General features: G+C 41.2%; 1 protein-coding gene across 6 annotated transcripts in view; it reads right to left on the reverse strand.

Moving 5' to 3' along the window:
* The window catches only part of RAPGEF4 (Rap guanine nucleotide exchange factor 4), a 317379-nt gene that overhangs the window by 30541 nt on the left and 270569 nt on the right, over nucleotides 1-16269 (reverse strand). For 4 of the 6 annotated variants that reach the window (XM_033231110.1, XM_033231107.1, XM_033231108.1 and 1 more), the window contains 6 exons: nucleotides 7242-7392; nucleotides 5427-5515; nucleotides 4659-4689; nucleotides 4359-4437; nucleotides 3062-3208; nucleotides 1140-1237 (listed from right to left, as the gene is read on the reverse strand). In XM_033231110.1, the coding sequence (XP_033087001.1) occupies nucleotides 1140-1237; nucleotides 3062-3208; nucleotides 4359-4437; nucleotides 4659-4689; nucleotides 5427-5515; nucleotides 7242-7392 (595 nt within the window). Of the gene's footprint in view, nucleotides 1-1139; nucleotides 1238-3061; nucleotides 3209-4358; nucleotides 4438-4658; nucleotides 4690-5426; nucleotides 5516-7241; nucleotides 7393-16269 lie in introns of those variants that run through there. The other 2 variants (XR_004441700.1, XM_033231112.1) reach the window with 2 other exon arrangements.

Below are 16269 nucleotides of genomic sequence, written 5' to 3' on the forward strand. Positions count from 1 at the left end.
TACCTATAAGAGCTGATCTGATTCATCTTGAAACCTACTCATGCATCCCTTCTGTAAACTCTCTCCCTAAACTGGGATGTGGTTGACCTCTAGCTCTTGTCTTGTGCCTTTCTTTTTTTTTTTTTTTTTTTTTTTGAGGCGGAGTCTCGCTCTGCCGCCCGGGCTGGAGTGCAGTGACGCAATCTCGGCTCACTGCAAGCTCCGCCTCCCGGGTTCACGCCATTCTCCTGCCTCAGCCTCCTGCGTAGCTGGGACTACAGGCGCCCGCCGCCGCGCCCGGCTAATTTTTTGTATTTTTAATAGAGACGGGGTTTCACCGTGGTCTCGATCTCCTGACCTTGTGATTCGCCCGCCTCGGCCTCCCAAAGTGCTGGGATTACAGGCGTGAGCCACCGCGCCCGGCCTATCTTGTGCCTTTCTTAAAGGAGAAACCCCGTGTATCCAAAGACTGAAGAAACTAGTTTCTCCACCCTCTGAATTGGCCCTCCAGGCTTTCTAAGATATGTTACTAGCTACTCACCTCCATACCAAATTTTGGTAGGATAAATAGAAATAGACAATACCACCTGCTTAAAAGAGAGCAGGCTACTCCATTATTAGTATGGGCCTATTAGTCCTTTCTTCACAGGAAGAGCTGTCTGTATGCTGGGTAACAAGTGTTTCTGGAGACTTAGGGAAGGGTCTGGCCTCTGGCATTTTCTGCACAAGGTAGACAAAGTGCTTTCGGGGAACAGCATTTCTCTTACACCAGATGGTAGCTTTGCCATAATGCAAAGGAGCCTGATAAATAGTGATATCTTGCTTTAGAAAAATTATTTCCATCCTGGTATAAGTATTCAGATTCTTAACATTAGTATTTAAACTGGGGACATACCAATGAGGCGAATTACAACAAACAGTTCTGAAAGCTGAATTATGCCCTAATAGTGGTGCTACTTGGCTAATTTCCACAAAAGAAAATCAAAAGCCCCGAGCATCTCAGATGAACACCTGAGGCCTACCTAATAGACTGCAGAAAAAGAAAAAGCTAAGTACCATTCAAGATTTTTTAGCCACTGGGTTCAGTGTGACTGCAAAATTAGGCTCCAGACAAGTTTTTCTGATTGCAATGCTCCTCTGAGCAGGCCATCCACACCTACCAGTGAATCGAATTGCTCTCGCGGGCAAGCAAACAGGCGTCCATTAATGGTGAGCGTCGTAAATACTGAAACATCATTAGGTTTGAGCACCACCTTTTCTGTGAACATAAAAAGCATGAGATTGCCTATTAAATACATCTGAGATTTGCTGCACTGCCCTAATCACACCAACAAATTGCCAGCTTGGTGAATTACTGGGACACGCAGAGCGACTGCATAAAATAGAGTACTGAAGGGATCCACAGAATAAAACAGACAGCATTCATGCAGCCCTGCGCCACTCAGGATGCCATCAGAGATGGCCACAAAACAGGAACAGAGATGCCAGACGGTGAATTCACCCAGTTTTGTGCTGCAACCATAATTACTGAGTATGTAAAACCTGCACTTGCTATTTATCTCACAAGTTATGTTTCTAGATGGTAATCTCACCCAGGACTTTGGACACAGAAAGATCACTTTTTAAAAACTTCGGAGGTTTCTGAGACCTCACGTGATTTTAGATGCAAAATTTACTATTGTTTTTTCACTTATTCCCTAATTTGGAGGGCGATAGCATTAACTAGATTAAGCCTCCTCCCACATTAAAAAAATTAGTTCTTCAGATGAGAACATGTCAAAAAATAAAACAATTTTAAAAATTAGTTCATTTAATAAATATTTATTTTGTATTTACTGCATGCCAGAAACTGCTCCAGGCACTGGGGAGACAGAAGGGAATAATAGAGAAAAAAAAACCCCACTCCAAAAAGCGTTACATCATAGTGGGACACGCCAACAATAAAGAAAAGAAATAGATTAGAAAGTGAGAAGACAAGGAGAAATAAGTCTCGCAGGAATGGGGTCTAGGAAGTATGTGTAAGGGGAGGAAGTTAACAGTTTAGAAAGGGAATGAAGCAAACGAAGGAGGGAGCTTCAGTGAGACACTGACATTTGGGTAAAGACCTAAAGAAAGTGAGGGTGGGACCGGGGATATCTATGGGAAGGTGACAAGGGGTCAGTGAGGGCAGATGTCCTGGGCCTTGTGCAACTGGAGCAGAAATGGAAGGGAGATCTTAAAATCCAACATGCATTTAAAAATCCTCCATCAATGGAATCATTCACCTTAAAACATGACAGAAATGGTTCACCTGTTCCTGAAGGATTCCCCCAAATGGCTGTCAAATCATGACTGGAGAAATGCACCTCACTGCTGCTTCCTCTAGTCTCTCACTACAATATGTGGTCATTCCTAAAACACTTGCCAGCATGAACTGTAATTGTTTTAACTCACCGTCTACCTCCTCCCTGGCCTGGGAACAACTTGGGGACGTGAGCTGTGTCTAACTCATTCTTTCCTTCATAGCCACACTGTGGCCAGTACATATGCGATGAATGAATAAATGACATTTCAGAAACGCACCATGTAATCAAGGACAGTGAAAGGAACCGTAATCCCATGGGGGAAAAATATTCCTCATTTCATTTGAGCCAGGCTCCTAGCCTCTCTACTGAGTAAGGAGAAAAACCATCATCAGCTTCAAAGAACTAGCTTCTGACCACTTCCAACTTTGGACTTGTAGAAACCCATGGCCTTGAGCTTGTCTAGCTAGATTTCCTCTTGGGGTCCATATTTCTCCGGACTCCAAGGCCTAAAACTTTTTTGAATAGAGTTTAAACTGAAAGAACTCCAGGCCAGCATCTACACGAGAGTCCTCAGTTCCAGTCACCTTTCTGGTTTAGAGTGGGTACCTACAAGATAGGGCACATTAGAAACCCAGCCCGCCTCTACCCATACTGTTTCTGTTATTAGTGGAAGCATACATCAGCACCAGTTCATCCTCCGGGTGAGCCTCACATGACCACGCTAACTCCTTACATAGTTTCTGCTTGGATGGAAAGTTCCATTTTGCAGAGCCCAAAATGCGAATTAAGGCTGATACCTCCTCCGGAACTCATCTTGACTATGATCAGGCCCTCCCCAGAGCCCAGCTTGTCAGCAACGGCACTGATGACTTCCTTCACCGAGGCGGCCACTGGCACCCGAATGGTTGTGTAGGTGTGGTCCATGCAATAGACCTTAAACAGAACTATGCAAAGGCAATAACAAGGTAGTAAATCAGTCTTAAGAGTTCTCAATAAAACTGTAGTTATGAAAAATGTTTAGGCATCCTCTCCAATTTGCATCATTTTGCCATTTTTATTACTGCATTTATTCACACTCATTTACCCCATGCTGCCCCTTCTAAACTGCTTACCTTAGCATTGGTCTAAGAATAGGTGCACATATGGTTGCCAAGTCCAAATAAAAGAACAAGAGATATTGGTGAAACCCCACAAATAGGTCATGGGAAAAAATGGAGAGTGTCTTCAAGCTGACGTTCAGGGTCTGAAGTACTACACTGTAGGCAATTTACAGATCACTGCTACCCTGTGTGGCGGTGGGGAGCCACCATTCACACCTCTGCACACAGGAGGGCTTCGGCCTGGGCCATCAGCACGTGCTGGCACTCCTGCTCACTTGCTTCAGTGGCCTGTGTGCTTTGGGGCCAGGCCACGTAAGCTCAGATGCTATTTAGCTCAGCAGACTTAGATCAGCAGATCTGGATATGGCACCCCGAGGCTCAGCTCTGAACACAAAAATCCTGGGAGCAATTCTCATTATGGTATTGTAATTCCTGGGTTTAGAGGCAGTCCTAAATGACAAGATTCATTTATAGCTTTAAATTAAATTTTTATCATTATTATTGTAACTATTTTTGGTTGTGTTTCTTTGGAGAATCTTAAACAACCAAACAAAAGCCAGCATCTTGATCTTCCTGATGTAAAGCCTCCCTGCTCAGGGCTGTGCTCAGGGCCAGAGCATTGTCCCTGGGCAGGATGCTGGTGATTCACTGTCTCCTAGGCACCCACTAGGCGCCAGCTACCTTCCCACTAGCTTTTCCCAGGGGTGGGCAATCCTGACAACCAGACCCTGAGATCATCTTCATTTCCTCCAAGGAAAGGGGTTAAGCAGGGAGAGGCCGAATCAGGGAAGGGTAGACGGGCACCTCAGCTCCAGGCACAAGAGTTTAAGGACATCAGTAATCAGGCCACCAAAAGGCACCTCCAAGCAAACCATCTGGAGGGCAACAGGGCACCTCCAGAAGAAGCTATTCTGTGGGTCCAAGGTGATGCTTACCATTATCCTGACTCGAAATAATCTATACAACTATGAGTTAGTTGAAAGAGGGTTCTCACCTTCATCAGAGCCACGGATAGGCTGGCGCTTCTGGGCTCTCTCATCACCTGTATTGAACTGTTGCAAAAGAACCTTGTGCTGTAAAAACAATCACAGCAAGTGCCATAAGGGAGAGTGACCAATGCACACTAGCAACTCAGAGGAGACACATCTGAGAAGCAAGCAGAGTCAAGAAATTAAGACAATATATTTCGTGTCTATAAAAAAGAAATCACTTTTACGTATACTGCAATATAATATTTCTGGGGAATTGTAATTCTACAGGGCACAGACAGAGAGTTCAAGTTCATGCCATTTACCTTCTTTTGTGGTGCCTTTGCATCTTCTGAGCTACGAGAAGTAGAGAAAGCACATTATTTAATACCATTGCTACTATTAAATTGCCTTATTTGCATATAACTAATCTTATGTTAGAAAATGAAATCACAATCACAGAATCCTTTCAGGAGGCAATATGAACTTCCTCATTTTAATAGTAATAAATCAAAGCAGAAGGGTAGACAGCAAAGGTATCAGCTCTTGTCAGAGGCAGATTCCTGGCAGAACCGATGTTCAAAGCCAGGATTTCTAGCTTTCAAAGTCTTATCTAGCAGCACACTCACTCTCTGATACTGCATTTAATCTATAGCTCAAGTAATAGCATGTGAAGACCTTGTGGCTCATTGAGAGGACACAAATATTCACTATCAACCGCCTTGGCAGCAAACAGTGAATTTTCCATATAAATAATTGCCCTCAAACTTTCTTTAAATGCCGCTGGCCATGTTATTGCCAGATTCAGCGCCTTGAACCTAAGGGACCCACATTTATTGAGTTGGACTCCACACAGGAGGATCTTTTCTTTCCCAGGCTTTCTTTTGGCAGCCTTCTAGCACAGAATGAACAGAATCTCAGTCCTTCTGTTCCTCTGGCCTTACTGCACTGCCTATGCCCTTGGTCCAGTCTGCTTAAATAAAATCAAGCAGGGCATGGCTATGGAAAGACTAGTTTTAACCTTTCCTGTGGGCAAAGGATGTTTTGGGACTTACTTGATGAAAGCACACCCCCAAAGCCAAGCCCCTCCTTACATTTGCTTGACAATCTTCTCCAACTCCGGCAGTTGCTCCTTGAGGGCAGCAATCATCCGGGCATCATCTGATACAGATACATAAAACTCCTGTAATTGGCAAAAGTCACAGGCTTTTAACAAGAACTGCAAAAGGCACATGATTCTGTCAAGAGCAATAAAGGTGTATCCCTATGTCATCTGCTTCACCAGCATCTCCAGACCATGGCTTCATGGACTGGAGGAAGAACAAAGAAGAAAATGTTACACTATGTCTAAGTTCAAAATTGGCCATGAGAAAAAGTCTTGGAAATAGATAGTGGCAATCAATGACTGCACGGACATCAGAAATGAAATGAACGCCACTGAACTATACCCTTAAAAATGGTTACAATGGGAACATTTATATATCTATTTTACAACAATAAAAATTCAATTCAAAATAAATTGCAGGTGAATTGTTTATATGGTATTTATATGAAAGCCAGTGTTTTGAAATGGGTCATTTTGGAGTCCACAAAAGAGCACTTTTTTTACTTTTTTTTTTTTTCAGGGGAACTTCAGTGTTCATTTTCACATTATTTTGGCATGTATTGTTTATTTACTAGGTGCCACCCATTCGGGGTCATAGTTGGTGGTAAGATGCAGCATGGTCTTCAGCACTGTAGCGAATTTATGCTGAGTCTGTGCCACCAACTCAGGACTCTCTGCTGCCCTTCTGGGAACTGTCCTGACCCTGCAGCTGCAGGTGTGTCTGCTCCGCTCTGCAGCAGAAGGTGAGGCTCTGTAGCAGAAGGTGAGAACCATGGCAGTGCCAGCTTCACCATCACTTTAGTTCATCTGCAAAATGGTCCTGTACTCAATGAGTAGAGGCCATGAGTCAATGTGTGACCCCAAGCTACCGCCATTCTTCACATTTTCAAAATACTTCATTCCTCAGCTTGGAGGGATGCTCACGGTCCATTTTCCCTCCCGGCCTCGCCCCTCTCGCTGTGAAATGATATGAATAGAAAGGAGAGAGGGTGTATGTTTCTTTTGGATAATTTATAATTTTAGAACACACAGACTGAAAAAGTTTGAAACGGAAGTAACATTGCCTTTTGCCTGCACAGAAGTAAGGTCTTCATCCAAATTTTGGAGGGGAGAGTGACCAACTGGGCTTAAATGTCAGGATCAGTGCTGTAATTTGGGGCTAGAGTTACGGGAAGGAATGGGGAAGTGCAGCTTACAGCAGTGTTCATGAACCGCTTTCACAGCCTATCATTTCCGGTTCTGGCAATTCCTAAATAAACGATCTGCTCCACTCCACTCAAAAATATCTACCATTTGATCTAGTAATCCCACTTCTAGGGAGGTAATCAAGGACACACTCACTTGCACAAGACTTTTTACCGTACTACTATTCTAGGAAGGTGAAAACTGGAAATGATGTGAACACCCAACAATAAGGGAACACATAAATATATTTGTGACACGGCTACTCAATGGTCATTAGAAATTTTTTTGATTACTTCAGGAGATGTAAAGAAATTTGTATTATAAGGACTGTACTGACAGAAAAATCCTTATATCAAACTAAATGGAAAAGGCAGCCTGCAGAATGATGGGTGCTATGTGACTACAAGATAAAACATATGAAGAAAAGGAGACTAGATGAAAATACATGAAAATGCTACCCATTATGGAGTCAGACTGTAGTTCCTTTCTGATGAATGAATGTGTTCACAAAGTCTTGCATTTGCAATGACAGTCTCTCCAGGGAAGCTGCTGAGCCCACAGGTAGGTCCCTGTATTATAGGACAATGGTGTATTCTTGGAAGGGATGACCCCTGCCTACCTCCAGAAAGGCCATAGACACGTCATCCTCTTGTAGGAGGTCTCCATACATGGCAGCCCACTGTAGAACCAGGCGGATGACTCGCCTCTTATTGTTGAGGGCATAATCCATTTTCTCCTGTTCTGTACCTTGTGAAGGCTGTGCGTGGTAAGTGCCGAGGAGTCAAGGAAGAAATCGAGCCATTTCACACTCATTTCACGTGCTACTTTCAAAGGTAAAGAGTGACAGATCGCAACTTCAGAAAGCCAGGCTTTTAGACAGACAGAATTCCTCCCCTAGGCCCTCATGAAAAACCCCACAGAAAGTGTATATGCCAAATGCATGCAATTCCTTGTTAATTCCTGCTGACTCTGGCCTGATAGTTGCCCAAGGGATTAGACTTTCACAGATTCCTCCTGGATTTGGTGTGGACAAGGATTCTTGTGTCTAGCTCTAGCTGTCATTCTCTGCCAGGATCTGCCTTGCCCTTTGCCGCTCTGGATGGTAATGTTTCCTGCCGTTGCTTCTCTCTGGGTGCGTTTCCACCTGTTGTTGGTTTCCAAAATTCTGCCCGAATCTCTGTAATCCCCTTTGTTATATGCATTTCAGTGAAACCCTTCCAAGTGGGCATCTAGTCCTGCTGGGACCATGGCTGATACAAAGAGTGCATGGGTGGGCAAGTGAGGCTGGAGGTAGATAAACCCACCCAGAGGTAGGAAGAGGAAAGGCTCCTGCTGTACCAATTCTCTGGTGAGGGCCTCAGACACATTTTTTACACCGTACCTTCTTCTCTTGTGTAGAACCATAACTTACCTTATTGGCTCTTTGCACATTTACGGCTACCATCTTAATTGCAAGCACCTTGAGGCTTGGGTTGATGGTCATTTGTCCTGTAGTCTACACCATTCCTAGCATACTGACTTTCACCCAGAAACTTTATTTATTCATTAATGCAACAAGTACTGATTGAGGGTCTCCTATGTGCCAAGAGTAAAGGTCCCTGGTCCATTCTTGTATGTACTACACAAGGACATCAGAGGTAATCAAGAAATATTTTAGGTTAGACATACCATTCCTTTTTCAATGATTTATAGTTCATATTATAGATAATCAGTTCATAAAATAACTTACTCTTCACAATTTACAATATAACTTGCACACAAAGTACTTCAGTTCAACTCTTATAGCCTTGTGAGGAAAGTGTCACTCCGTTTCTACAAGTGAACAAACTGAAACTAAAGAAGCATAAATGGCCAGGATTACATAGTGAGAGTGCAGAGGTTTCGAATGTAAGACTCCTGATGTCTAGTGTTCTTCCCATTACCCAACACCCCCATTCCTCACAGCGAGCTACAAGACTGGCTCTGTCTTAGCTTCCTGCCCTGCCTTGAAAGACGTTGTAGAAAACTGGCTTATGGCAGTGCTGTGCTTGAGAGCTAAACCAGTAAAGGGCCTTTTCTAAAAGGACTATAAATAATCATGATCAAGGTAAATGACAGAACCTTAAAGCAAAGGTTTACTGCATGTAAATGGGTTGCAAAATGGCTTTCATAAATTGAGCACAAGATTCATAAAAAAGAAAATTGCTCAACCTGTATTGCTACAATTCTCTCTCAGCTTACAATAAAGAAAGGAAGAAAGATCACTTTATGTGAAAATTATTTCTTTTCTGATTAACTCTTCGGTCTCTTGCTTGCATGCATTTATAACTAAGTTTTTCTTTCCAAAGAGTTGCAATGCTGGACATTATATTTTATGACCATTTTTTAATGGCATGTAGGAGCATAGTCAGACACATGGTAGGTACCAAATAAGAAAGTCTTGACTGATTGAAAAATATGTACTGGTTCACCCAAGAGTGGGAGGATATGGGTTCAAGTCCTCTAGCTGCCAGCACTTACCTATGCGATCTTCCATTTACTCTTAGCCGCTGCATACTTAGCCGCTGCATACTTCCATTTACTCACCCATGAAATGAGGAGGTGAGAAGAAATCATTTCCAAATTCCCTTTCAGCTACTACATTTAATAACGCTAAGGCAAGGTGGACCAAAGCAGAATCAGGTAGGTACCACAAACTAACATAAAGGAAACACAATGCTGCCTTGCCATTGTGCTGTCTTTGGTTTAGTTTTATGGTAACTTGTGTTTGTGTAGAAACTTGGATGACATCAGGCTTTGGCAGGTGCTATCTTTTTCATTTCCATGGCACAGGAGCCAAACGGAGACAGGAAGAATGGCCGAGGTGCGGAGCAGGGGTGTGGACTGAGGAAGGCCAACCCCTATAAATGTTAAGAGTCGGTGGCGATTCTGAATTCTAAGTACAGTATGTGTCAAAGCTCCCAGTAGGCTGGGCTCGCTCCCTAGACTGCTGTCCCAAATATCCTGATGCCACTATGGACCATGTATATTCCTCACCGGGCACCTGAGGCTAAGCTTCCTCCCTCTAGCTCCTCTTCTAGGTCTAAGTGATAGTGCCTGTGAAAGACGACCTTTCTGATGGCCTTGTGCTGTGAAAAATGAGCAAATTTAATTCTCTCTCAGATCATGCCAATTTAAAAGAATGTCACACTGTGCCCTAAGTTACTCTATAAACTACGATCTTATTTCACTACACATGCAACGTGAGTACATTTTAAATCACTCAAAGATGGAAACAGCATAGAGAGGAAAGGGAAACTTTGATTGAGCTCGTAGTAATAGAGTGGTGAACGCTTAGCCTAAATTTAGAAATATAACCCCAACATAGGACAATTAAGGCGTTAATGTGGTTTTTAAGAGGTAAATATATTTTCAAATGAATGAATATGCTTTTCAGAGAAAATACATCAAAGTGCTTAACAAGTACTTAGGCAAAGAAACTATTCAAATTGATCCAATTGATTCACCAATTATTAATTAACAGACTACTTTGAGTAAAGCACCATGCTAGGTTCTGGTGATACAATGGGCACAGTCCTATTCGTCTGAACTATTACATTGGACAACATGTTGAAAAGGAGGTATTCACATGTGTAAGAGAGAAAGGAGGTGTGGGGAGAGAGAGAGAAAGATAAGAGAGAGAGAGAGGAAGGAGTCTTTCCTACTTGTTATGATAACATGTGTATAGAACTTTATAATTCATAAAATAAGCTCAATATTCTTATGTTATCAAATGATGCTTTCTACAAACCTGAGGAAGAAATATTTACCAGTGAGGAAATGGAGACTCAGCGAGAAGAGATCTGGCCAAGGTTGTTGAGTGAATAAATGGCAGGGCTTGCAAATTCAGATGGGGCTCTTTCCACTATTCCCACCCCCACTATCCTAACCAGCGGCTATAGCAACTAGACCTTAGTGCTTGGGTTCATGAAATTATTAAGAATAAACGCATCCAGAAAGCAAACATCTTAATGGGAAAGAAATTCCTTTTGTGTGAGTGTGTGTGCACTGAAGTTTCAAGGTTCCCGCAGCTGATTCTGCATGTTTAGTAACCAGGGCTGAGCACCCCTTGTCTTTGATGAAGAACCCCACAGTCTCTAGGGAGACAGAATTGACCAAATCCGGAGGGACTGAGAAAGGCTTTCTCCCTTTTCTCATGAAAGTTCAGTATTTTTACCTCTGGGAAAATAAAAGGAAGCACTGACTTATTTCACAAAGTCTCATTTGTCCCCTTATGGATGTTTATTTACTAAAGTGAGGGTGGGGGTGATACTACTTTTATAGCTGAATCCAGGCATTGCTCAAGGATTCTGCTCCTCCAGAGGCGACACATAGGGTTCCCTTTCTGAAATGTCTGTTAAATCAGGTTCTTAAGAAACACAAAGAGAACTTTGTATACAATGGATTATACCTGAAATGGTTACAGATCAGACGCTGAGGTTTCTATTCATTCCCATAACAATCTCCCCAGGCTTTTAGAAAGTTTGTAATTTTTAGATTTTATTTAACTCCTACAAAAAAGGTAGGAAGGGGGAAAAACTATATTCCCTTCAGGTAGCAGCCAAAGAATAAAGAATATCCTACTAGTTCCCTTGTCTCAATATGATGTCAAAAGTACAATCTAAAAAGAGTAACATTTCAAATATAGCATGTTCATAATTCAGACACATCAGGAAGGTTGAAGAAGCCTTCTCTGGCTAAAACTGGAATAATGCATGATCAAGAAGTGCTTTTATTGAATAAGGCCATGACTCATGATATCATGACAGTTGGGTCCAGGAAAGAAGAAATATGGCTGCCTGAACTCATGGGGAAAGAGGTGCAGAAAGACAGCATGGTTCCTATATCTCATAAAGTTCTAGTTTTTGTAAAGTCTATAAGGCAATATAAAATTACTTACTGAATTAGTATTTTAAACACCATTACGAAAAGGCCATATAGTTTGAGTGGCCAAACTTATCACTGACACATTTGAGTTGATTTCAGATAAGTCATGGAATCACAGCATCTCTGTTTTAAGAGCCCTTTGATTACATTTCCTTCAACTCTATCACCTTAGAGGTAAGCAAACCGAGGCAGAATGAGTTTAGGTGATTTTTCCAAATTTATCAAAGGAATTCTTGGAACTAGAACTCAGTTTTCTTATTTTCTTCCCCAGTACTCTTTTTACCTGTCTATGTTGTTGTGTTTTGTCTGATATTAACATTACTTTCTTTACACAAACATAGATTATACAGCAGAGTCACATGACTTCAAAGTTTGTTGGGAAATAGGAAAATCCACCTGAGATGTAGAAATTGATCCTCCAAATCTTCATAACAAAGCACATGCAGAAAATCAAGAGTTAACTATTGCAGCCTTCATAATCTGATAGAGAGGCACAGAAATTGTTAATACCTGAACGAGATCCCCTCTGCTATAGTTTAATACCAGTCAATTAGGAAAGCAGTGGCTCACTGCGACTGAGCAGACATTGTTAAATCTGGTCATTCAAATTCCAACTTCAAGATTTGCTTACACAGTTGAGTATGTCTTTTCCCAAAGACTTGGGCCCAGAAGTGTTTTTGGATTTCAGATTTTTTTTTTTTTTGGATTTTGGAATGTTTGCATTAAACCTACTGGTATGAGAGCTCAAAAAATTTCAAATTTTGGAGCATTTTGGATTTTGAATTTTCAGATAAGGAATACTTAACCTGTAATAAAGTATTTCTCACCATCTGGAAGCATTAAATCAGAATCCTTAACAGAAGGAACGAAGTCATAAACTCACTGTTAATTTCTGCATTTTCTAGCTAAGGACTGGGCACACAAAAACCTTCAATGTTTTTTGATCAACTGATTACAAACAATTTAATTGCACAGTTTGGAATGCTATAACTAATGCACTTTTCTAAAAACAAACAAAAAAAAAACCTTTAAAAATATCACAGCTATTTAAGAGCCTTTATCTAAGTTACCCGGAATCCCATTTTGTCAAGATGTCAAATACAGATCAGAGGTACATTCTAAATAAGTTCATAAAGAATTTAATTGCAAAACATCTGGTACATCTTTTAAATAGAATCTTTCAGCTATTGGGTATTTAATTTACAGGATGACAAACTTTCAGAGTGACTAAATCTTCACTGAACTGAACTACCTCCTTCAGCATTGTGTACATGTGACTGAGAGCAAATTGAATCTGTTTGCAGTGAGGTTTTAGGGCTGAGAATCAGAAGAGGTGAAGGCCACAGTGTAGGCTACAGTTTTTCTACCCTGCCAACAGCAGGCTTAATATTCCATTGAGTCATTTTCCTCATGCCGGCTCTGCCGTTCAAACACTGTAATTATTTCATATATTTTTACCTAGTTATTATCTTACTCACCACAGGCACCTGTAATTTTTCTGTACTTTTTTTTTAACTGCTCATTTACTTATTCTTAATTCAGCTAATAATGGTTCCATGTATTAAAATTATCATGGGGAAAGTAAGTGAAAACCTCCCAGGATGTAGAGGCAGCAGATTCATTACAGCCTACAACAGGGAATAAAATATTATGTATACTTTTTGCAGTAAGTACATGCTAATTATGCAGCTATTTATAAAACACTTAACAACATTCAAACTGATGCTCTTCAATGTTGTTGTTTTTTAAAACCCTGCTTTGCATACAAGATCTCTGCTTGCAGCTGAAAACAAACTTTGGGGGTCATCTGCCCACTGACAAGACAAAGCTTTTGTATCTTCTTTATAATATACCATATTTCTCTCCTGATGGTATAATAATAGCAACATTTATATGGGGTTTTAAGGTTTATAATGTATGTTCACACACATAACCTCATTTGATTTTCACAACAACCGGGTGAAGTGGGTAGGGCAAGTATAATGTGTCAGTCCATTCTCACGCTGCTATAAAGAACTGCTCAAGACACTGGATAATTTATAAAGGAAAGAGTTCCGCAGGGCTGGGGAGGCCTCAGGAAACTTACAATCATGGTGGAAGCGGAAGCATCATGTCCTTCACATGGTGCCAAGAAGGAGAAGTGCCAAATGAAGGTGGGAAATGCCCCTTCCATCAGATCTCATGAGAACTCACTCACTATCATGAGAACAGCATGGGGGGAACAACCCCCCTGATCTAATCACCTCCCACAAGGTTCTGCCCCCAACACATGGGGATTAAAATTCAGATTACAATTCGAGATGAGGTTTGGGTGGGGACATAGAGGCTGGACCATATCATATAATTACCACTATTTTACAGAAGGGACTTGGAGAGGTTATGCATAATTGCTGAATAATATAACTTATAGGACACAGGTCTTAAACACAGGTCTTTTTACTTCAGAGCTTTTGCTTTTTTTTACTATAATCTGGGCTTCTTGTCTTTGTGGAGCAGCCCGACATCCTGACCACTGGGTCTATTTCTTCCTTCATATGGCGTGTTCATAAAATGCAAGTTCTGAAATTATACTACTTAGGTCCTATCCTGGCTTCCCCACCTATATAAAAACTGTACGACCTTTGGTAAGTTAACTGACAATTTAGAGCCTTGGTTTCCTCATCAGTAAACTTCAGAAGATTGCTGTTAAGGATGAAATGAGATAATACAGGTAAAACATGTATCTGAAACATATTAAGTATTCAGTAAATCTTAGCCACCAGTGTTATTACTGATTCTCCTCTGGAAGTCATTTAAAATATTTTCAATGGACAGTTGTGGAATTTTTCATAAGACCTGGCATTTCTGGGTTTCAGTCTGTGATGTTACTCCTGTCTGCACAAGCTGCTCCTTTGTTTGTGTGTACCTATTAACTTTGAACTCACAGGAGCGCCTTCTGTACCATCAATTTCTTTAATTATCTTCCATTTTCTTGCTCAGAATATTTTTCCCACTCATTTTCAGAACTCTCCGTGTTTTCACAAGTCTCTAATTCTTGGCTATTCTCCTTTTAAGTCTCAAGCCAAGGGCTTGTACTCATAGCACAGCAGTTAGGACGTGCCCTGATGCAATACACTGCTTGGGTTCATATCTTGTTCTAACATTTACTAGCTATGTAGCTTGGGGCAAATTATTTAGCTGCTTGAACTCACTCTCCCTATTGTAAAAAACAAGATTAAAAGAGTACATAGTGTTGATAGGAGGCTGAGAACATGTATACGAAATATTTTTTAGCATATCTGATAAGACAGTCATTTTTTTTTCCCAAGGAGCATATCATGTTCATAACATCATCAAACAAAGTCTTCTTTATTGGAAACAAACTCTCAAATTGCATATCTGCAGAAGCAACTTGCTCTGATGGTGACATATGGATCAAACACTTTTCAGAATCAAATGGGGACTATGATGACAAAATCTGGTTACAACAAAATTTAAGCTGAAAGTTTTTCTAGGAAATCTAAAAAATGTTCCTAAAAACTTGGCTTCATTGAAAGAATATGAACCTGCTGCTATTATGTGAATCTTTCATCAAAAAGAAAAGCAGATTTTGATAAACGTTCCACTTATAAAACCCAAGTCAACTGATAAAGAGAACATCTCCAGATCAATTTCACAAAGATTTTTATGACAGGGACCCTAATTTTTCAGTGAGGGAAGCTGTTGTGTTTGCTTTTGTACGGGGATGAAACACAGAAAAGGTGGATTTAGTTAAAACTTATTGGCAAATCCATGTTCTATTTTTTTTCTTCCTTTTTTTTTTTGAGACGGAGTCTCGCTCTGTCACCCAGGCTGGAGTGCAGTGGCCGGATTTCAGCTCACTGCAAGCTCCGCCTCCCAGGTTCACGCCATTCTCCTGCCTCAGCCTCCCGAGTAGCTGGGACTACAGGCGCCCGCCACCACGCCCGGCTAGTTTTTTGTATTTTTTAGTAGAGATGGGGTTTCACCGTGTTAGCCAGGATGGTCTCGATCTCCAGACCTCGTGATCCGCCCATCTCAGCCTCCCAAAGTGCTGGGATTATAGGCTTGAGCCACCATGCCCGGTCTTTTTTCTTCTTAATTCAAGAAACTAAACTCATTATTTCCATGCCAAAAGCACAAAATTTGTGATGAATACTAAGCTAAAGAAAACTCGTATATTAACAAAAAAATCTGTCCAAAATTATTGCTGTTTTAAAATTTCTATAAGTTTAAATATCAGCCATTCATCCTTAAGATTCTTTTAGCTGCAGCAAGAATCTGTCCTAAACAACAAACACCTATATTCATTGACATAAAAAGACAATCCATTGGCAGAGTAAGCTTCAGGACCAGTCAAATGCTAATGATGTTATCACAGACCCCCGTTTTTCCTGACTGTGTCCTCATTCCAGCTTTATCTTGGGGTTTATTCCCATCATGGTTATAAGATAGCTGCTGCTGGCAATTGGGGTTACAGGCTTCCTGTTTTTTTCTCCTAAGTGTTAAAAAGGTTTTCACCAAAAGCCCAGGAAGCCTCTCTTTGAATTCCATTGGCCCAGTCTAGCTTGGGTCTGGCACTGGAGAACCAGTCTTTGGCAAGGGAGGCTAATTACTACGAGTGGCTAGAATGACCAAGTAATAAGGCCTGTAGGTTGGCAAATCAACCACAACGTCCACTGCAAACCACTATTACATCAGTGCTACACGGACTTCCTCCAAATGTCTACCAGTATATGCAGGAT

This window comes from Trachypithecus francoisi, unplaced genomic scaffold, assembly GCF_009764315.1.
Source record: "Trachypithecus francoisi isolate TF-2019V2 unplaced genomic scaffold, Tfra_2.0 Lachesis_group13, whole genome shotgun sequence".
Lineage (NCBI taxonomy): Eukaryota > Metazoa > Chordata > Mammalia > Primates > Cercopithecidae > Trachypithecus > Trachypithecus francoisi.